This window comes from Acipenser ruthenus, chromosome 11, assembly GCF_902713425.1.
Source record: "Acipenser ruthenus chromosome 11, fAciRut3.2 maternal haplotype, whole genome shotgun sequence".
Lineage (NCBI taxonomy): Eukaryota > Metazoa > Chordata > Actinopteri > Acipenseriformes > Acipenseridae > Acipenser > Acipenser ruthenus.
Genome location: NC_081199.1, coordinates 43,389,100 through 43,411,774, shown reverse-complemented (window position 1 = coordinate 43,411,774; position 22,675 = coordinate 43,389,100). Strand labels below are relative to the sequence as shown.

The 22,675-nt window shown below is 44.0% G+C and overlaps 1 protein-coding gene across 9 annotated transcripts in view; it reads right to left on the bottom strand.

The window, feature by feature from the left end:
• Window positions 1-22,675, bottom strand: part of LOC117426633 (band 4.1-like protein 5) — a 37,925-nt gene that overhangs the window by 13,633 nt on the left and 1,617 nt on the right. For 5 of the 9 annotated variants that reach the window (XM_059034077.1, XM_059034075.1, XM_059034079.1 and 2 more), the window contains exons 2-16: window positions 21,985-22,183; window positions 16,243-16,347; window positions 14,903-14,945; window positions 14,363-14,441; window positions 11,807-11,851; window positions 10,805-10,857; window positions 9,513-9,633; window positions 8,661-8,748; window positions 8,243-8,331; window positions 7,454-7,544; window positions 6,243-6,412; window positions 5,456-5,619; window positions 3,656-3,686; window positions 3,057-3,096; window positions 2,565-2,680 (exon numbers count right to left, since the gene is read on the bottom strand). In XM_059034077.1, the coding sequence (XP_058890060.1) occupies window positions 2,565-2,680; window positions 3,057-3,096; window positions 3,656-3,686; window positions 5,456-5,619; window positions 6,243-6,412; window positions 7,454-7,544; window positions 8,243-8,331; window positions 8,661-8,748; window positions 9,513-9,633; window positions 10,805-10,857; window positions 11,807-11,851; window positions 14,363-14,441; window positions 14,903-14,945; window positions 16,243-16,347; window positions 21,985-22,164 (1,415 nt within the window). In that variant the 5' untranslated portion in view covers window positions 22,165-22,183. Of the gene's footprint in view, window positions 1-2,564; window positions 2,681-3,056; window positions 3,097-3,655; window positions 3,687-5,455; window positions 5,620-6,242; window positions 6,413-7,453; window positions 7,545-8,242; window positions 8,332-8,660; window positions 8,749-9,512; window positions 9,634-10,804; window positions 10,858-11,806; window positions 11,852-14,362; window positions 14,442-14,902; window positions 14,946-16,242; window positions 16,348-21,984; window positions 22,216-22,675 lie in introns of all 9 variants that reach the window. The other 4 variants (XM_059034080.1, XM_059034083.1, XM_059034076.1 and 1 more) reach the window with 3 other exon arrangements.

The window sequence follows — 22,675 nt, the reverse complement described above, 5'->3', positions numbered from 1 at the left end:
ATTAATTTGCCACTAAATGTTTTACAGTTTCCTTGGTCTTTCCACTCAACAGCAGGCCAGTTAACTGATCTAATATACTAATGTGTGTGCGAGTGCAACAGACAGCGTTGTGTGATACACTGCCGTTACGGATTCTGTCCTGTCCCCTACCCGTGAGAGGAGATGAAATTAAAAGCTCAAACCACGGGGTCACCGGTTCACACCCAACCTCCACCCTGTTACATTCGGCTGCCAAGTGGAAATATGACTCTGTCCCCAGTTCACTGCAGTACAGAGTAAAGGGTAGAGACAGGGCAATTATCTACTATAAACAAAGCAGTGGGTCAGATTTCTACTTGGGATCCTAGCATTTATACTTGTGCACATTTTTATGTATTTTTCATTGTAAGAAAATCTGTTTAGAGGTCCCAGTACGGTAGACATTTTGTAATGCGAATGACGAGGGAAATAAAAGCTTGAAGTGCAAGCCCTGCGATTCCACTTTGGAGAAGGTCTCCTTGAGGAAACAAAAGTGCCCCCCGGGCTTGCTGCTTGTATTCTCCTCCTTCACATGGAAACTACACACAAGTAATACACAGTGTGTGCTTTATGAAAAGAAATACAAGTGAATGGGACTTCTCAAATTGCTAATGCAAAGTTTTACCTTATTTTGTTCTTGTCTTTTTTACTGTTAAAAGAACACAGCTGTGGCATGAAAACAGCAGGTTAGAAGGAATGAGATGAAGGAAAGCCAAAAAAAAGTTTAAAAAGAATACAAAACATAATGGTTCTATTAAACTAAACACAGTTTAACAAAAATGTGTCGAACTTACAGACGCTGTTGTTGCTTCAAGATTTGTTTTAATTTTATTTTATTCAGCAAGCTGGCACTCAAATAGGTTGTGAATCAGGAGAGACAGAAAGTAGCACAGCACGCAGGATTTTACAAGGGGGTTAGTCCAATTTCATTTTCTTAAGCAAGCTCACTCCTTACATGATCCTTACAGTACATGGACATCATTATCTCTCAGAAGGCCTCTTGCACCCAGAGCTGGTGGAAGCCGGGACCCTGGGCGCCGCCGAGGAAGCAGTGGGACCCCGGGCGCCGCCGAGGGAGCAGTGGGACCCTGGAAATTAACCTTGGGTTTTGCCTTATCAGTGCAGCAGAAAGGGAGTTTTGTGCTCCATTGAAAGACAGCGGCAGGGTGACTGTCACTTTGAAGACACAGGAAAGGAGTGAGTGCTTAACCTGTTTCATTCACAGCATCTAATGAAGACATGCAGAACCCACTGAACATCGACGACTCTGTGATTGATCAAAGCTCAGATGACCCCAGGGTTCATAAGCAAGCTTCCCGCAAACGCAACCAAACAATTTGCCATTGAAACCCAGCCGTTCAAAAATCGATAACCCTTTCCAGCTGAAGACTCAGTCATGTTGAATATGAGAAATCCATCGAAAAATAAAAAGCAGACAACAACAACTATCCATTGGTTTCATCCCCACATCTGCCATCAACAACACACAGCTTTAAAGACAAAGCAAAGAGACATCCCATCACTGGATTTGAATCACGACTGAAAGCATAGAAAGAGGCAACTGCAGCAGAGTAGCGGCCAAGTAGTCAAAGAAGCAGCCCTCACGCTACATGAAATACCTGGATTATCAAGACAAGCGTTTACCATTTAGTGCTGCAGTACATACCTTGTCTCAAGAAAATGGGTTTAGTGCGAGCATGCCTTCTGTCATATCAAGCTAGAACAAATCATTTTTAATTATGATGATGTTATTTAATTATGTATTACATTTACAATCCATACTGAAATAAGCCTTCATAAAAGACTAAAAGAGTGACAAACATGTACAGAGGTGGATTTAAATATAAAAAACATAGTTGGATTATGATAATAATAATAATAATAATAATAATAATAATAATAATAATAATAATAATAATAATAATAATAATAAGGTAGCAGTAGCGTTTCAAGAGGTGGTCAGTTCTTCTGCAGTTCAGTCTGGGCGGGTTGCAGAGTGCAGAGAATAAGACGATTCAACACTGAGCTGAATTACCTGCATGTGTCTCTGCAATCCGTCTCAAACGATGCTGCATGCACCCTAACAACTGTGCCATGCTCCAGCACTCTCCTTTAAACCTCATGGATTGTGGTTAAAAATCACGACAGACTCAGTATACAGCATGATCCATATTTGTGTTCCAACAACGTGGCAGCTTGAATTGGAATTATTTTAATATTTTTAGCTCCTAAGAAGAAATGGATGAAAACCACATTGCTCAGGTACAGCATGTGAAAACGAATTGTGCTAGGCAGCAATGTACCCACGTCAATGGACAGCAGAGCTTGAGGACGTGACTGCGTCCTTATTCAAGACTGAATCATCACCTCCACCACTTCTGGTATGTCACACACACTACAGTCTCCTGTTGCATTACAGTTTAACACAGCATTGCCACAAACATGGATAGCACACTTTCTGATTCGGGAGAAACAGCATCTAGAGACAGCAGGATAGCAGATGAAGCATTTCATGATCTTACTGTATTAAACCACATGGCGCTCACCTCATCTTCTCCGATTGGCTGGCTCCGGGGCTCCGGGGGAGGGTCTCAATCTCCAGTGGGATGGGGGTGGCAGGCACTGCAGCGACGACAGGCAGGGTGGGGCGCTTGTTCAGCACCTGGGGGGGGGGGGGCAGTTTGAGAGCACAGAGGAACATTCACTATCATAGGACACACACACCACTATTACAACGGGGGAGGCATGTAGAATTGCATCAACTGAAGTTTCCCATCTACACTATACTTCAATACAGATGTGTTTCTTTCAAATTGTTGCTATGGTGATGTCTTGCACCCCATAAACTTCTTTAATAAAATAAATATAAAATATATAAAAATTAAGTTTTGTTAATTCTGATCAAAGAGGTTCAGCAATGCATTTACTTGCAATATGTACATATTCCACAAATGCATTAACTGAAACACAGTGCGGTATACACTTGAACAATTACATATTGCATAGACAAAAACTAAAAGATATCAATAAACTGTTACCTTTGCACAATTGTTCTGCTTAAAGACATGGTTCTGTGGTCTGTAAAACAAGAAAGCAGAGACTATTACAGTTATCTACGAGATGTTGTTAGCTATTGTGATCACAGGAGAGGAGCAACCCGAGCTGCTGAAAATGAGCCCACAGCCCTGGCGTGTCAGCCCGCCCTTTCATCCCTCGTGACCCACACAGCCCTGGCGTGTCAGCCCGCCCTTTCATCCCTCGTAACCCACACAGCCCTGGCGTGTCAGCCCGCCCTTTCATCCCTCGTGACCCACACAGCCCTGGCGTGTCAGCCCGCCCTTTCATCCCTCGTAACCCACACAGCCCTGGCGTGTCAGCCCGCCCTTTCATCCCTCGTAACCCACACAGCCCTGGCGTGTCAGCCCGCCCTTTCATCCCTCGTAACCCACACAGCCCTGGCGTGTCAGCCCACCCTTTCATCCCTTGTAACCCACTCCCCCTGTCCAGTGATTCTCCTTCCCCTGCACAGCTTGTCCTCCAATCCGGCATTTCAATGAGGTATTTCCTGACCTATGCGTGTGCAATTCAATGTCTTCTGAATCAGCTAGCATGTCGTACAGCAGAGTTGAGCACTTACTTTGCGTCTTGATTTCTGCTCCCTTGATGTGCTGAGGCAAAAAAAAACATAAAATAAAATTTTAAAAAAGTTTTTATTGGAGATACTTATTTTTCAAGCAGTACGTCACATGCTAAAATAAACAAACAAACAAAAAAAAACTTAATACTAAGAAATTGAAATTAGTAAGAAAGTTTAATAAAAAAAAACTTTTTTTTTGGTTGACATGCGTTATACGGTTAGTGACACAGGTTAGTTAGAAAAGGCCCTTTCGGTGTCCGCTCATTATTCACAGCGCTGGCGTGCTCGAGAGCTGCGTACCTGTGACCCGCTCATTATTCACAGCTCTGGAGTGCTCGAGAGCTGCGTACCTGTGACCCGCTCATTATTCACAGCGCTGGCGTGCTCGAGAGCTGCGTACCTGTGACCCGCTCATTATTCACAGCGCTGGAGTGCTCGAGAGCTGCATACCTGTGACCCGCTCATTATTCACAGCGCTGGAGTGCTCGAGAGCTGCGTACCTGTGACCCGCTCATTATTCACAGCGCTGGAGTGCTCGAGAGCTGCGTACCTGTGACCCGCTCATTATTCACAGCGCTGGAGTGCTCGAGAGCTGCGTACCTGTGACCCGCTCATTATTCACAGCGCTGGAGTGCTCGAGAGCTGCATACCTGTGACCCGCTCATTATTCACAGCGCTGGAGTGCTCGAGAGCTGCGTACCTGTGACCCGCTCATTATTCACAGCGCTGGAGTGCTCGAGAGCTGCGTACCTGTGACCCGCTCATTATTCACAGCGCTGGCGTGCTCGAGAGCTGCGTACCTGTGACCCGCTCATTATTCACAGCGCTGGCGTGCTCGAGAGCTGCGTACCTGTGACCCGCTCATTATTCACAGCGCTGGCGTGCTCGAGAGCTGCGCACCTGTGACCCGCTCATTATTCACAGCGCTGGAGTGCTCGAGAGCTGCGCACCTGTGACCCGCTCATTATTCACAGCGCTGGAGTGCTCGAGAGCTGCATACCTGTGACCCGCTCATTATTCACAGCGCTGGAGTGCTCGAGAGCCGCGTACCTGTGACCCGCTCATTATTCACAGCGCTGGAGTGCTCGAGAGCTGCATACCTGTGACCCGCTCATTATTCACAGCGCTGGCGTGCTCGAGAGCTGCGTACCTGTGACCCGCTCATTATTCACAGCGCTGGAGTGCTCGAGAGCCGCGTACCTGTGACCCGCTCATTATTCACAGCGCTGGAGTGCTCGAGAGCCGCGTACCTGTGACCCGCTCATTATTCACAGCGCTGGAGTGCTCGAGAGCTGCGTACCTGTGACCCGCTCATTATTCACAGCGCTGGAGTGCTCGAGAGCTGCGTACCTGTGACCCGCTCATTATTCACAGCGCTGGAGTGCTCGAGAGCTGCGTACCTGTGACCCGCTCATTATTCACAGCGCTGGAGTGCTCGAGAGCTGCGTACCTGTGACCCTCTCATTATTCACAGCGCTGGCGTGCTCGAGAGCTGCGTACCTGTGACCCGCTCATTATTCACAGCTCTGGAGTGCTCGAGAGCTGCGCACCTGTGACCCGCTCATTATTCACAGCTCTGGAGTGCTCGAGAGCTGCGCACTTGTGACCCGCTCATTATTCACAGCGCTGGAGTGCTCGAGAGCTGCGTACCTGTGACCCGCTCATTATTCACAGCGCTGGAGTGCTCGAGAGCTGCGTACCTGTGACCCGCTCATTATTCACAGCTCTGGAGTGCTCGAGAGCTGCGCACCTGTGACCCGCTCATTATTCACAGCGCTGGAGTGCTCGAGAGCTGCGTACCTGTGACCCGCTCATTATTCACCAGGCTGGCGTGCTCGCGGCTCGACAGCTGTGTACCTCGGAGTTGCATCGTCCTCCTGGAGTAGCGCCTGCTGGGCCTGCGCTCGAATGAAGCAGACCGCCGCGCTTTGTTGTCCTTTGTTGTCTGGTACTCCGTTTTGCCACTGAAAGAAGAAGCAGCACAAAATGCATGGAGTTACAATGTAGAAGTGTCCTGAAACCCACCGGTATAAAATGTCTACTTCTGAACACGTTGCAAAAACACATCTCGACTAAAACCACAACAGCCAACACAACGAATCTCAGTAGTCATAGTTGGTTCAAATATTTTCTTCCAATTCTAAAAGAAAACAAATTGAACACACTATCGCTTCTAATTGTACAGCCCATCAAGGACAAGTGTAAGATGAATGGATTGAGAGAGAGAGAGAGAGAGAAAAAGAGAGAAACAAATATACGTCAGGAATGTAAAGGTCATAATTCCTAGTGGAAGTAAACATGGTGTCCAATTTTAAAAAAAGCAGAGTTCCAAGATCAGACCAATTTAAAAACCAAAACAAACACCAACTATTATCCTATCAGATCTCGCCAGAAAACCAAAAAGGTAAAACATACAAAATAATAATAAAATAGGATCAAAATAACTAAAACATATGTTTGAGGCACTGCAGTGATGCACAATTCATCCTATGGAATAAGTGAGGTTGCTGAGATAGTGGCAGTCAGTGCATACTCTGAATGCTTTTCATCTGGAGTCCAGACCTTTTTAAAATGCAGGAAGGCCCACCTGTATCTGAAGCGAGACCCCATGCGAATGAAGCTGGACCGGGCCACGCCTTTCTGGACCGGTCCCCTCAGCCGGAAGAAGGCATGGTGCTCCACAGCACACTTCCACAGGTGCTTGCAAGCCTTGGGATGATCCATGCGGAACACGAACGTGTGCTCCTGCTCTTTCCCCTGTACACAGAGAATTACAATACAATGTACTGGGGCTGCCATTGTGATACAGCAGCTTTCCAAAGAACACAGCGTTTATTTATTATCAGTGCCATGGGTTCAAGAGGGACTCGGCAGTCTCAAAGCATCAGTACTTCCACTTCGTACTTCCAGAGGCTGCACACAAATAACGTTGCATAGCCCAAGAGCAACAACATACAGTACACTGTAGATCCCATTAAATGAAAGACTACAACATTACGATCTTAGGGAGTTTCCTTTTCTATTTCTCCACACACACAGACATTGTTTACACGTTCCACTTGTTCACCAGTTCACACTCAAGCTTCTCTCTGTGATTCTGTACCTATCAATTGTGTCTGGTGAGGGGGAAGCTTGTGAACACAGCGTGAGGATAGCTACTTGTTAGAACTTGTGTTCACACAGAGGTGAAATTAATTTGTATAAATTTAACAGACACACACACACACACAGAGTACATTAAACCACAAGGGAATTCTTAAGAAACACACATCGAGATGTATTTTACATTCCTCTCTGGATTGCATAGATCTAACTACGGGGTACACTCACAGGTCATATTCATAAATAGCGAGGCATAAAATCACCAACCCCTTTTCAAATACACCTGCACACAATCAGCCGCTCACTGCAGCAGTAATCCGTACGGATCTTTAAAAGTTAGCAGCTCCGAGTTTTATAAACTGTTCAGTGCTCAGCTCCAGATGCCAGACATGCCTTAGGGAACAGTAGGAGGCGTTTTACTAACCAACGCTAGAAAGCTGCCAGGGCTTCCTGCCATGGAGAGCTGCCTGCATGGTCCGAGTTAGTGTGCAGAGAGGGATAAAACACAATACTGTCGCTAGATGCACTAACAGCATTGGTGATACGAGTACTGCACCTGGTACCAAGGTAGCTTACCTGTAGATTAGTACCTACCTATATTCTGCAATTCATTTAAAAATCTCCTTTCAACACATACACACGGTGACCGGAGCGAGGGGGTTACAATAGGAGGAGCACCACATGATATCACATTACCTGCTCAGCTTCCTGCATTACCTGCTCATCATCCTCGACCACCACGAGCGTGAGCTTGTGCTTCCTGAAATCCAGCCGGGTTATCTTGGGCCTGTACAAAACAACAATAACAATGCAAGAATATATTACAAATGAAATCAAACAGGGATCACGCGTGCCTCGTTCAGCCTTCAACTACACGACTGCAACAGCCTTTGAACATTTGTCTTTCTAGATTTTACTGTGTTCATATTGTACACATTCATGGGTGCTTATCAGTCTCTCTGCAGCCACTGCCTTCCACAAATCAGTCTTCTGGAATGTTTGAAAAACGGCGTGTTTCTTGTGCTGTCTTTAAGGATTTGCAAACACCCCAGTTGTACTCTGAGATGCTCTGCTATCAAACAATATATTGGATTCCCTTTCTCCCTTCCCCACCCACTTTACAGACAACTAACTCCAAGCCAACTGCTCTTCTACTGAAGTGTCATCAGGTGATCAATCTGCTTTGCAGCTTCATTTCTCCCACAGCGCTTCTACAAAGTGTTCCCGCAGTAATGGCTGTGTTTACTGTTCTAGCTGTGATAATGTTGTGCTTAACATTCCAGCAGAGGTTTATCAACAGTGGGGGGGCAAGGCCAGGCCAGGCTGTCTGCGTGCGTAGGAGGGAGGAGGGGGGGGGGGGCACTGAGCTGCTGGAACATGCTTGATAAGCACAGAGAAAACTACGAGTCGACTGGACTAATCCTCAACACACATGCGTTTCAGCACATTCCTCATATCACGTACCATAGATACCCCCCCACTTACCAAAAGAACAGACCAATCTTGGTCTCTCCCTCAAACACCAGCACTCCAGTGGGGGTCAGCCCCAACTTGTACTCATTTCCATCTCTGGCCTGAGAAAGAGGATTCAGATTCAGACACACTCTCATTGCAGTGCTATTGAAATAATCTAAATAGGAGTAGATCCTGCGGGCACCTACCTGAGACTCCCTTTACCCTTGAGGGAAAACGCCAGCTCAAAATGGTGGGGGTATTAGGAGTATCAGTGTTTAGAGATCAGTAAAATAGTGGTAAAACAAATAAATATAAATAATATTTCAATACATGGAAGAAGACTGATCCACTGCAAATTCATCATCAAAACTGGACACTCCTTAATTCTCTTTGCATATTTATATTATTTTATTGAATATGATATAAAAACACTATGTAATGTGCTTGCCTTCACAGTGTGCATGTCCACTCCATACATCTCCAGCCACTTCGCTTTGTTTAGGTAGTTAATTTCAGCCTGGGCTGGCATCTGACCGCTGAACACAGAAAGAAAAAGACATGTTTAATCACTTTGCAGAATTCAGAACCATGGTTAGACTGAGCGGACTGGATCACTTCTCATCCTGCAAAATGAATTCAGAACCATGGTTAGACTGAGCGGACTGGATCACTTCTCATCTTGCAAAATGAATTCAGAACCATGGTTAGACTGAGCAGACTGGATCACTACTCATCTTGCAAAATGAATTCAGAACCGTGGTTACACTGAGCGGACTGGATCACTTCTCATCCTGCCATTAAATAAATGAGAAATACGTAACAGCTATGAGAGAACCGTGGAACTTCAAAAGTGAAGCATGAAGTATGTTGGCCATAGCCGAGGCGTGCCTAAATTCAAGACATAAAACCTGATCCCTACCATAAATCATTTTAACGAGCGACAGTGAAAAAAAAAAAAAAATTTGTTATGGGTGGGCTGTCACAGAGAAAGCTAAGGTTGTAATCACTGGGCCTAAAGCAAGGGAAGAATGAAATTAAGTGCATAGAGAGGATCAGCTACAGTACTGTGTGCTTACAATGAGAATGACCCACCTGCACAGATAGAGAGTCAGCTACAGTACTGTGTGCTTACAATGAGAATGACCCACCTGCACAGAGAGAGTATCAGCTACAATACTGTGTGCTTACAATGAGAACGACCCACCTGCACAGAGAGAGTATCAGCTACAGTACTGTGTGCTTACAATGAGATCGACCCACCTGCACAGAGAGAGGATCAGCTACAGTACTGTGTGCTTACCTGCACTCCTTCCACTTCTCATAGATTGACAGCTCCGTGTCCTCTGTCTGCTCAGGAATGAAGCGGAACTCTGACACCAGCTCAGGGCCCTGCTCCGCAGGATCACAGTCACCAAGCTCAGCTGAATGGAAGAGCGACAGATGATAAACACAGGACAAGAGCAGCAGCAGCAGCAAAGCAAAGTGTGTGTGATGCTACCTGCAGTTAGGTGCAAACCTAGCAATGCATATTGCACCTGTCTGCCAGGTACAGGTCACACAAATACAACCAGTCTCAAGTACAACTGCCTACAACAGTCTTAAAACAACCTTTGTTTAACAGCTTGCAATTTCTGTTTTCTTTAAGGGTGGAATGGGGGTGGGGGTTGTTTAGTCCTCCCTTGACAACGGCATTGTTAAACTGAGGAGATCTGGGAGTTTGGCAGCAGCACAATGCACAGTATTAAAGTGTAGCTGGACAGCTGAAACTACAGCCCTGGAATTCAAAGTTTCCCCTGATCCTGTGGAGTGTTGACGGCGTGTTTCAAGATAAATCCCTAAGAAATGGCTCCCGTGTTCCAGCCTGCCCCGGCTGACAGGAACACGGTCACGGTAAAATGTCAGCTCTAGACCTGGCTTCAGCAGATTCATACACAAACCCCCATGGAGTCCGAGGGGGGATTAGCGACTGCAGGGACAGAAGGAATGGAGCGGCCGTTCAAACGTTTTCTTCTTCAATACATTTGAGAGCGGCTCTGACATAAGCATCTTAACACTCCTTCACAAGGGGGTCAAAATAAATACGTTTCTGCATTGAAATAGGTTTCAATTTCTCCAAAGTGCTGCCAACCTGTTAGCTACCAAGTGCTCTGCCTACCTGCTTATAAACGTGGTAAGAGTTCTCATTTTGGATTTGCTTTTGATGTACGCATTAATGGGGTGTTTTGTGATGCGGTGCGTGAGTTGACTTGGCTTATCCTGATAAACAAGCACTGGGGTAAATCCAAATCATTAACACCATAGCAGTCATCAGCTATAGTTCCGGGCTTGCCAAACACAGAATTACCCTACATTCGATTCAACTGCATTCAAGCCAACTTCCCCAGACTGCTTCCATGCAGGATGAGAGACTGCTCAGGATCTCCTTAAGACAACTCCTGACAGGCTGGTATCAGGGCAGGAACATTCGATTCTCCACAGTGTGAGGATTACTGAGCCCCCCCACCTGACCTTTCCATCCTGAAAGGGATTACCGGACCCTTTGATTGAATGTGCAGGAGGACAGAACAAAACAATACGATATCAAAGACTTACCCTGCAAGGAAAAGGCTGCCAACTGTACTGCCGTGTCGAAGGGGCATTCCAATCTGCATGAAGGAAGGAAGGAGGGGGAGAGGGGTTCACATTAAAAGGTGCTCCAAGGAACACGGCACCCTGTTTATTGCTGAGCTGGCTGCACAGACTGGACTGGAAGAATGTTGGGATCATCACACGTGATAGAGTCCCCCCCTGGCCACTTTCATTGCTCAGAACATGAACATGAATATTCTTCGACAGCAGTGATGAGGTAAAGGTGTAGCCAACCTGTACAACATGTCTATTGGTAAAACACGCTGATGTAGGCCCTTGTTGTAATTCTAGTTAGCCATAGCCCTGGTAATACCACACACACACACACTATATTGTACAGCGAATTCAATCTATCTACCCTTGGAATGCAGCACACATACATCCGGAGGAGTGAGATGCTTTGTGGACAGTAGTTACACATCAGCAGACCTGCAGCAGCACATTCCCCCCCAGCCTGTCACTGTACAGCCAGCTGCATGAGAGTGCCAGTCGACAACGCCCAAGTAAAGGAGACCTGACTTCTTAAACTGATCTTGACTCGCAGTGCCCAAACATACCTACAAACACAATACGGTAAAACTGAACGATAAAAAGGCTGACCACTGCTGGAATATTATTCATAACTGTACCTGAATCACAACACAGATTGTTTTACTGTGCTTCAATGATAGCCTCTACTGCTCCTACCTCAACACGGATTGTTTTACTGTGCTTCAATGATAGCCTCTACTGCTCCTACCTCAACACGGATTGTTTTACTGTGCTTCAATGATAGCCTCTACTGCTCCTACCTCAACACGGATTGTTTCACTGTGCTTCAATGATAGCTTCTACTGCTCCTACCTTTAATGAGAATTACTGTTGAGGAGGCTTCCAAAAGCTCTCCTCCTGTGCTCAATTTCTATTTTGATCTTAATACTTTTTTTTGTAACAAATACTTCAGAGAACATTAAGCCGGATACTTACTTTCCACTGAGAATATCTTGCTTTAGTTGCAGCACAAATAGATACCTGCCAAAACAAGAAGTCAAAAGCATATATATATATATATATATATAATTTTTTTTGAACAAACAAAGTGATTTCTATCATTGTTAATTGTTCTATGAAAGAAATTAAAAGTAAGAGATTCAGCTTTATAATAAAACAAATTATTACGTAACATGCATACAATGAAAAATAACATGCAAAAACTAATTTCATACTTCGACAAAAGTATTAGGGCACCCTACCAGTTCCTGGCGTCTGCCAGGGATATTTTTGCCCATTCTTCAACACATAGTTATGAATTCTGCAAATTGACACTGGTTTCCATTTTGCAACAGCAACTTTCCAGTCAATCCAAAACATCTCGATGGAATTCAAGTCTGGGGTCTGAGATGGCCAATCCATAACTATAATCTTCCTTTTCTTCTGAAATTCCTTTGTAGACTTTGCAGAATGCTTAGGGTCATTATCCTGCTGGAATACAAACTTCTGTCCAATAAGCCTTCTAGCAGTGGGTAACAAATGAGAGTGCAAAATGTCTCGATATTTTGCAGCATTCATTGATCCTTCTACAATACAAAGGTCACCAATGCCGGAGGAAGACAAACAAGCCAATCCCATCACACAACCTCCACATGTTTAACACTGGGCATGAGGAACTTTTCTTTAAATGCTTCTCCTTTCTTCCTCCAAACATATTGTTGCTTTCTTGGTGAAAAGTTATATTTTGGATTCATCTGACTATACAATTTAGTTGAAGAAATCATCAGGCTTCATGTATTCAATGGAAAACTCCAATCGCTTTCTTTTGTGTATTGTTTTTAACAAAGGTTTGCATCTTGGTTTTTGCCCATCGACATTCATCTTGATAAGGTATCACTGAATTGTTGGCTGGTGAATTTCTTGACCATGTTCTCTCAGTTATTGTGTCAAATCTTTTGCAGTAATCCAAGGATTTTGCCAGGCTGCTCGAACAATTCTTCTTCCAGATTTTGCAGTAATCTTTCTTAGTCTTCCACAGATGGAGCTAGTTGCAGTAGTTCCTGTTCTCCTGTGTTTCTCAGTAATAGCCACACAGCACTTTTCCGTAAACCGAGTCTTTCTACTATTTTTTTTCCTGCTGTTTCTCCTTTTCCATTTAATTGTAACACTGCCATTTTGAGATTCTTGATGTACTCTTTAGCTTTAACCATTTTTGTTGCTTTTTTTAATCATAAATTTCCAATTTATTTTTCAGCACTTAATGATGTATTTATTCTATAATCATCAGGTGTTGGTTTTCAATCATGATAAAGGTCAACTATTAGCAACGAATGGGTTTCATATGAATTATGTTGATTGCCCAAATACTTGTCAAAGTATGAAATTCATTTTTGCATATTATTTTTCATTTTATGTATGTTATGTAATTTGTTGATTTGTTATAAAGCTGAATCTGTACTTTAATTGTTATCTTTTAATAGAACAATTAAATTATAGAAATCACTTTTTTTTTTTTTTTAAACTGCCCAAATACTTTTGTCTGCAATACAGATAGATATAGATATATTTAAAAATGGTAGCATGTTAGTTTCACATACAATTAAGGAAAGACGAACACAATTAAGACAAAGATATTTCTGTACACCTTGTGTTTTCAGTGAGAAAATACAATTCCTGCACAAACCAGTAGCCTTGTGCACAGCACTGTACAGCAGTAGAAATCATGCTAAATGAATGTGTTCCCAGGGCCTCTGCCTAGCCTTCCCCACATATGGGATTTATAGACACCTCCTATCATCTTAGCAGTGTGAGGGCAAAAGGGCACAGATTACAGAGCAAGAGTGGGAAGCTGGAGCAGCCAAGAGCTGCGAGGGGTTGGGGTGGGCTAGGGCCAGTCTGAACAGACTGTAGTGAAAGATTCATCCCACATTGGTCTGCGATATACAGTACACAGCTTCAAATCAGTCCGTCTATCAAGGAACAGTTGGCTCTTTGGTGGTGTTATTTTTGGTATGTGGTTAACCCTTAAGGTACAAGGGACATATGTGTCCTACCAAACAAATTATGCAAACCTTTTTTTTTTTTTCTTCAAGGAGGTGCATGAAACAGGGTTTAAAATGTAATAACAGGTTGGATCTGGTCATCCACAGTTTCCTCCTCGTGATACTGGAGTCATTATCTTAAGAAGAAACTGTTTGAACAAGCGCTCATTTCCTAGTGTCCTTTAAGGGGTTAAGCAGTTCTTCTTCACTCAATGCTACCTCTGGTTCACCTGCTTAAATGCTGAGAGCACTGACCCTGCTGAACAGACATGATCCAGATCCCTTCACAAGAGCACTTGCACATGCAAAGCAACACCCTCTGAAAGCCCTGAAATTCCTGCTTGATCATCATTTATTTACAAATCCCCAGGGTGCAGGGGGTGCTGGGGTCAGCTGGGATTATGTGCATGCCTTGCTTTTCAGTGAGGCCTTGCTCCTCAGCAATGCGAGTACTGCAAGTTAAATCTGAAATCGGCAAACGGGCTAGAGCAATGCAGATAGAGCTCCTTACCTGGTGAGCTCCTCATGCAGGTTATTGGGCTCCGACGAATAGAACTTCACACGGAGGTGGAGGCAGTACGGCGGTCCGACTGCAAGACAAAAGCAAGAACATTAAAATGGGTAAACCGTCTAGTTTATTCAGAAGACACGTTTTAATAAGTGAACAGTAACATTCTCCCATAAAGCAGGGCTCTCCCCTACCTCCCTCTGTTAAGCAAGCCCTGATTTTAGAATTGCTTAGGTCTAGAAGAACATGAAGGAAAAGCAGATGTTTACATTAGATTAAAAAAAAAACAACAATTGTATTCATCAGCTGCCTTTGACTGTCTTGAAGACAAAGGCCAAGTAAAACAGTGCAAATCAAAGTTTTTCTTTAATGGCTCTACTGAAGGAACACAATTCAAGGCAGAAACACACAGGAGGAGAATTGACTCCCACTCTACCCTAAAGAACGAAATGGGTTTTCCATAAGCAAGTCTGTCTGCGCAGTCCTATATGTGCAAGGAGTGCTTGACAGTGCAAGTGAACGCAAGCAGAGCCATTCACTTACTCTTCACTTGCTTCTTGATGCTCTTCGTATTGTCCAGCCAGTGCTAAAAAAACAAATAAATAAATACATGTTACAAGCCTTTTAGTTTTGGGATGTAACTCGCCAGGGAAGACCTGCAATCTTTGGGTCTGTATACAAACAGGGGTCTATTCTATTGATTTCAATACCGCTGGTCATTAAGTCATTACAGCAGGACCCTCTCCGGGATTTTATTTATTTTTTATAAACATTACAAGTCGCGTCCCCACCGGATCCGAAGCGGTGCGTTTGCTTCAGCTTGGGTCTGTTTCCTCTCAGCTCCTCCAACTTCAATCTCTTCGTACAGACAGATCCCAAGACCGCTGCGGGGACTGAGGCCGCCTCATACAGATTCAAGTTATTTTTAAAACCTTTAAAAACTCATTCTGCTCTTCGGGAGTTTCTTTCAAAAGCAAGTAAACAAAAATCAAATAACACAACACTGTTCCAAAAAGCTAGTCATCGCTGGCAGACACCTCTTCCTTGTCTCAACAGGAGGTTCCCGGTACGATTTTGTGTTTTCTACACTGCATATAACAAAGAAAAACAACAATTTATGAACGCCTGCACTATTAAAGAAATGGGTCAATCTAACTGGGGTTGAACCATGATAAATGTCTAAGCAAGTTCAGAGGGTGCATATTTAAGAACTACAGCTCAGAATTAAACTTATCTACAGGGAGATTAGAAAGTAAGTTTACCACATCAATGCACCATATCATTGATGTGGTAAACTTACATTGTATTTTTATCTTGCTCTTAATTGTATTATTACTTGTACTGTGCGTCTTGAAATGTATTTTTGTTTAAGACTGTAAGTCGCGCTGGAAGGGCGTCTGCTAAGAAAAATAATAATAATAATAATAATAATAATAATAATAATAATAATAATAATTAATCACCCTCTATTTACACTGGGTCTGTTTAAGCTAAACTGGTTTATAAAAAAACATAAAAAAGTTTACAAACGAGAGGAGGCCATTCGGCCCATCTTGCTCGTTTGGTTGTTAGTAGCTTATTGACCCCAGAATCTCATCAAGCAGCTTCTTGAAGGATCCCAGGGTGTCGGCTTCAACAACATTACAGGGGAGTTGGTTCCAGACCCTCAATTCTCTGTGTAAAAAAAGTGCCTCCTATTTTCTGTTCAACTATGGGTCAACTACGGGTTTACACTGAACAATAGTTGAATCTTAAATGGGGTCCACTTCACTGCAGCTACCCCTCCCTCCCCCCTTACACTAAATATCTTTTTATGAAAAGCAACAGATACCCTGTTGCTTTAAACACAATGCAGGAGTATAGAAGAGAGGTCTCTTCCTTACCGGAACTTGAGCCGAATCCATAAAGCGGAGCCCAAAATAATCCTTTTCTATTAAATCCAGGTGGTACATGATCTGCTCAAACAGCTCCTCCCCTTTGGCTTTTTTCTGTGAAATAAAACAATAAAAAGTTGTGAATTGCAGCTGGTAAGCATCCCAGAACACTGCGGCCCTCCAGCCCGAGCATCCTCGTATCCTACACCATTACATATAGAACACTGTACAGCAGGGATGAGATTCCTATTGCACAGCACCCCTCCAGCCCAAGCATCCTCGTATCCCACACCATTACATATAGAACTCTGTATAGTAGGGAGGAGACTCCTATTGCACAGCACCCCTCCAGCCTGAGCATCCTCGTATCCTACACCATTACATATAGAACTCTGTATAGCAGGGAGGAGACTCCTATTGCACAGCACCCCTCCAGCCTGAGCATCCTCGTATCCTACACCATTACATATAGAACTCTGTATAGTAGGGAGGAGACTTCTATTGCACAGCAGTTTCACCCACTCCAGGTTTTATTAAGAGCTTGGTTAACTCCAGTGTACAGGTAATGAGCTCAGATGTGTCTTATTAAACTCACTGTAAAACCAGGAATGGATGAAGCTGCTATGCAATGGGAGTGTTATTTCCCTCCCCGTACAGGATGCTGTACGGCACAACCCTAATCCACCGTCTAACAAGGATGAAAAAGCTGTCTAACAAGGATGCGCAACAATGACACCTGTGCCTTCTGCCAGTTCTGTTAATTCAACGCTTGTCTTCTTTTTATTAGTGAAAGATATTATCTTCAAGTATCGCTCATCCTTGTTAGACAGCTTTATGGGTCTTCCAGTCCTGGGTTTGTCAATTACAGACGTTTCTCTGTGCTTGTGGATTATGCTTTGGCTACCACACCTTGAAAATAGAGTGATGCGAGCTATTTCACTCAATGTTTTTCCTTCTTTATGCAAGTCAAGGTTGTTAATAGTAGAAAACACTAGTGGAGTCTTTGAGTAAATTATTAAATGCTCATAATGCATCCGAGTAGAAAAATGCAACATGTCGAAGACTTTTTCACAGTAGTAAATTATATAATTATATTATATATATATATTATATTTTTGTCATGGTTACTCCTAACCAAGAAGTTTAAGATACAGCTAAAATGTATCTTAAAAACCCAGGGGTCAGCAGCTTGTCCATACACGCATGTCTGCGGCGAGAGTTATCAGTGAACACATCTAACACGCACGGAGTGGTATAGAACTTCCGTTTTGCTTGTCCGTGGCCATGATGTTGTTTTGTTTTGTTTTAAATGTCCGTTACCACTCGACTTGGTGCCAACCCCGCCAACATCTCAAAAAAGAGGTCTGGCTCGTACTCTTTGGTCTTCCATTTTACAGCAATAACTGTAGAGGACCTTCCTAGAAAGCTACAATATCCTCCTGAAAGAACGAAAGAAGAAGAAATAATGAATGAATGAATTAGGGTTTGAGCATGTGTGTGTGTGTGTTTCCTTTCTCTCCCTCCTGCACATGCAGTACTGTACCAGTCAGAGCGAGTCCCACAGGAGAACTCCCTCTGAAATCAGCATGATGAAGAGCTCTTGGGTAACCATAGAAACAACCAATGGGCCTAAGCAGACAGTTCAAGCCAGTCTTTTTCACATTCATACTTCTGAACCAGTACTCTTCACTCTAGAAACAGCAGCAAACAACAGTGTGAATATAGAGGGAATGGACTTTATTTTGCATGAATTCAATTGTAAGGTTTTTGCAGAATGTTAAGACCCAAGTCTCAGGGAAGCTGCCTTAGTGTAACTTTGCACTTGTAAGTTATGGGGGCTAATTTGCAATTGAAACCCGTGTCCATACTGTAGTGTATGTGCCCATTTTGCCGTGAAACATAGTACCCTAAAGAGCTCAAACTGCAAACGGATGCACAGGGAATGCAAGATGCACACATGCACTGTCTGGTTTGCTGGTGCACAAAGTCCTCTTGAGTTGGCACAGCACAAAGTGTCCAACCAAGCTGGAAGGACCAACACAAAGGCCCCGTTGTGCGCTCCAATCAGCCGGGCCCTCGGACACACATTGCAAGGGATTGAGAAAGCCGGCCAGATATCTGCCTGCAGAAATCACAGTGACATTCCTTCAGCTCCTCATAGCCTGCAAGTCACTGGTTTAGCAAACACACACCGAGCAATCCATCCAGAGAGAGAGAGAGAGAGAGAGAGAGAGAGAGAGAGAGAGAGAGAGAGAGAGAGAGAGAGAGAGAGAGAGAGCGAGAGGGGAGGTTTGAAAGAGTTAATGGCAGGAAGAGCATAGAGGTGTTACAATCTTAACGGTCCCTTGGGTGCAGCTTTAACAAATGCTTGTTCTTCGTTGCAGGATAGTATTTTTTAATGACCTTTATTCAAGGACAGGGCCCCTCCTGTTAATAATTCCTCACTGCGAAATAGTTTCACAATACTAAGAAAAAAACAACAAAAAAAAGCACATCAGTGCATAGAGAAAGTCACGAGTCCTACTCGAGATGCATTTGTCAAGCGAGATTAGGTGTATTAATATATCAGGCTACTCAACAACTAATAATTTTAAGATTACATACTGAAAGGAGAGCAGTACAGTACACAACGAAGCAGCAGAATCAACATTAAACTAATACCTCCTGTGCTGCAAGAGTCTTAACCAATTTCATACAGACCCTGTACAATTAATTCTGAACAAGTTACAGGTGGCAAAAATACTTTCACACAAAAAGTGGCACTGTATGTAAGAGGAAAATGTATTGGCTTCAGCTGTAGTGGGTTTACATTCCAGGAATATATCTCTCTCATAATCAAATGCTTTACACTAAAATAGAGACAAGGATTTCTAGGGCATTTGGGGCAATGATCAGGTGAAGGCTTGTTCTTATCTTTCACGTGTGCACTGTTCATTTAAGCCACAATACAAGCCCCCTACCCTGGTCAGGACGCGTGGAGCAGCTTCAGACAACACACAGTGTCCCTGCCCTGCACAGGACCAATCAGATCCCCAGAGAGATCAAAGGTCACAATTGCTATTCAATGAACTCTGTAGTTCGAAAGAAAGCATGAAATAGCACACACTGGATTGAGTTACAAACAGGTTCTACTGCTGCTCTGGCTTTATTGTGTAGTGTAAGGAGATTGCCGACATTGATCGGGGGTTCCTAGGGGGTGGCGCACAATTGGCCAAGCGCCGCCCGGGTCGGGAGGGGCTTAGGTCGGCAGTGGAATCCACGGTTCACCACACACCAGCGACCCCTGTGGCCGATAGGCGCTTGTGGTTCTGCAGTGGCGCCATCAGATCTGTGTTGTCCTCCAGTACTATAGGTCTGGTGGCTTCGCTGTGGATCCGCAGTGTGAAAAATGACGGCTTGGCAGGAGCACGTTTCGGAGGACACGTTTCCCCGAGTCGCCAGGGGGTTGCAGCAGTGAACCAGGATACAAATAATAAATTGGGCATTCCAAACGGGGGTAAAAAACCATTGGCGACGACAATTATATATATATATATATATATATATATATATATATATATATATATATATATATATATAAAAACACACACACACACACACACACACACACACACACACACACATCTAAAAGTCTGTTACACAAAAAGCACCTAAGGTGTGGCTGCCAAAACGTGACATCTGTTTAACTGAGTTAATTCAGCACTTGTTTTTCAAACCAGACCAAGCAGTGAAAATGAAAACCTCCTCTAATGAGGGAAGATGGGGCTGCAAATGACGTTCAGTCGCAAGCAACCATTGTTTGGGACTTTTGTTGCACGAAAAGTAAACGCAACCAGTCTTTCCCCCTAATATGTTCAGAATTAGTTTATTCTAAAGCTGAGAGAACACAAAGCCACTTTTTCTTGAAATCTGGTTCCAGGAGACCGGAAGACCTAGTTTGAGGCAACATTGCTGTATCAAACCCCAAGTCTCTCCTTGTGTGCCATGCAGTGGTCTGAAACCTAGTCTCCTGAAACTAAGTTCCAATCCACAAAGTGATTTCATGTTCCCTCAGCTTAAATCAACTTTCTTATTTTAACAGCCTAGAAAATAATTTCAGTTAAAGCAAAACGATATAAAATGTTTTGCTATAAATCCAACTTGTATATCAACAGCAGAGATCACAGGGAAGTGAATTCAAGCAGGCAGATCAGAGAGAGGTATAAATTCAAGCAGGCACATCACAGAGAGGTGTAAATTCAAGCAGGCACATCACAGAGAGGTGTGAATTCAAGCAGGCACATCACAGAGAGGTGTGAATTCAAGCAGGCACATCACTGAAGCTGCACTCCCATGCTGGGGGGCCTGCAACCCAACAGCATTTCAAAGAGCTGCTGGAAGGGCTGGCGTGTGTGTGTGTGAGCATGTTCATGAATACATGAGTCTGATTGCAAACACTTATCATCTGTGACATGATATACTGCACCTTTCACAGGGTTTCAAACATAGCGTCTACTTGCAACTGGGTCTGCATTGGGGGTTTGTTTTAGTGTGCGTTTTCAAATCAAATCTCCTGGTCTTTCTTACAAGACTATCTTTCAAAAACAAACACTGCTCAATTAGTGTGTTGGTGCTAGTTAAAAGACTGTTCATGTTATAGAATAAAGATAATTAATTAAAACAGCCGAGAGTGCATTCAGAGCAAGAATAATGGATTTTTAATACAAGGACATTCACAGCTCCGTTTTCCCCTCCTTACTGAAGAAGCAGGCCGTTCCATCACGTCACAACCCCACGTCTACACAGTCCCCGATCTGACACATTCCATTAGATCTGCCTCATTGGGATGGGAAGGTAATGAATGGGAACGATAGAGCACAGATGAGGAGATGCTGGGTCTGTCGGTCACTCGAGGATACTGTGCCTGACTACAGGTCATTTTCACTCCACTCCTGCCAATGATGTGTGCAAGCCAAATCAATTCATGATTTTCTGCAAGACACTGAAATGAATTGGGTAGCCACAGCCCACAGCTACTGTGTGTGGGAGAGGAGCCAGGTTAAACATGTAGTAAAATATAATGCCGTTTCAGATTTGTGTTTTCGTTTAGCGTTCAAACCTTTACTTTAGCCTTAAAGGGTCTGGCTCTGCACGATTCAGGATTACTCAAGTATTAACCTCATTGTACTGGGTCTCTACATAGATTGCTGTGTAACAGGAGCTATTAATGCAGCAAACTCTGTCACAGTTATAATACTACAGAGCTCAACTAGCCCTCAGGCAGTGAAACTAATGCTGCCATTCATTAACACAGTGTGTGAAACCTGGCACACAGACACAGCCCCATTGCTCAGTGCAATCAAGACCAGATAAGACCTGCTCAAACAATAGAAAAGAGCAGGAGATCCAGCTGCTGAAAACGTTAATTAATACCCAACTGCAGAGAAAGCATGTTGAGAACAGAGAATGTTAGCTGGCACTTGTTTAAAATGAGGGGTTACATTGGCAGTCAACCCCCAAACTATACAACCAAAATGCTAGCCGGTAGAGCATTAGTATTCACTCAGTTACATGAAAGACCCATCCTTCTAAAAACAACCTTTAGGACACGGGCAGCTCAATGAAGCACACCTGCCTGGTTCAACCTCCCCATCGCCCAAGCCCAGGAATCAGACTCCTGGCAGACTGAAGCGAGTGGACCGGCTTCTTGTGGGACAGTGAGCAGCCCCGTGCACGCAGGGGACAATCAGCTCAGACAGACAGGAACCTTACCGGCAGGTCCACGCTGACGTCCGTCCCGTCCAGCAGTGACACTCGGCAGGTGATGATGGACTTGGCTTCTCCCGCTGCGGGGATATGAGTGGAGGCTCTCTGTCCCTGCCGCAGATGCTCCTTTTGAGCGTGTTTGCGAATCGACCGGCGCCCGAGGGTCCGCTGCCAAAATCTCAACATGTTGGGAGTTCAAGTAGTCCTGTCAGGAGAGTGAACATTCAGTGTCAGGACCTGTGACCCGTGAGAAAATGGGACAGTGGAATATCAAGTGCCTGCTACAAACTGCTGTATCAGACAACATCCAGACCATGAGCGAGTGTGAGAAGCCAGTGACAAAGTTAATGCATAACCCAAGGATTAGTGTTTGTTCCAGTGAAAGCTGCAGCTGGAAACTACTTTAAATGGAGATCGGGATCAACAGGCATACTGGACATGGTTTCCACCCGTTGAGAAGCATTTACTATATGAACAAAAAGAGGAAGGCTTGTTTTGAAAACTGTGCAGGGATGGGAATTACTCCCATTACATAGCAGTTTGATCCATTCCTGGTTTTAATATGAGTTTCATAAGACACCCATGAGCTTGTTACTTACACACTGTGGCTAATCAAGCACATAGTAAAACTCGGAATGGGTGCCAGTGCTATGCAATTGGAGTCCTGTGTGTATGAATTCCAGTACATTTTAGCAGG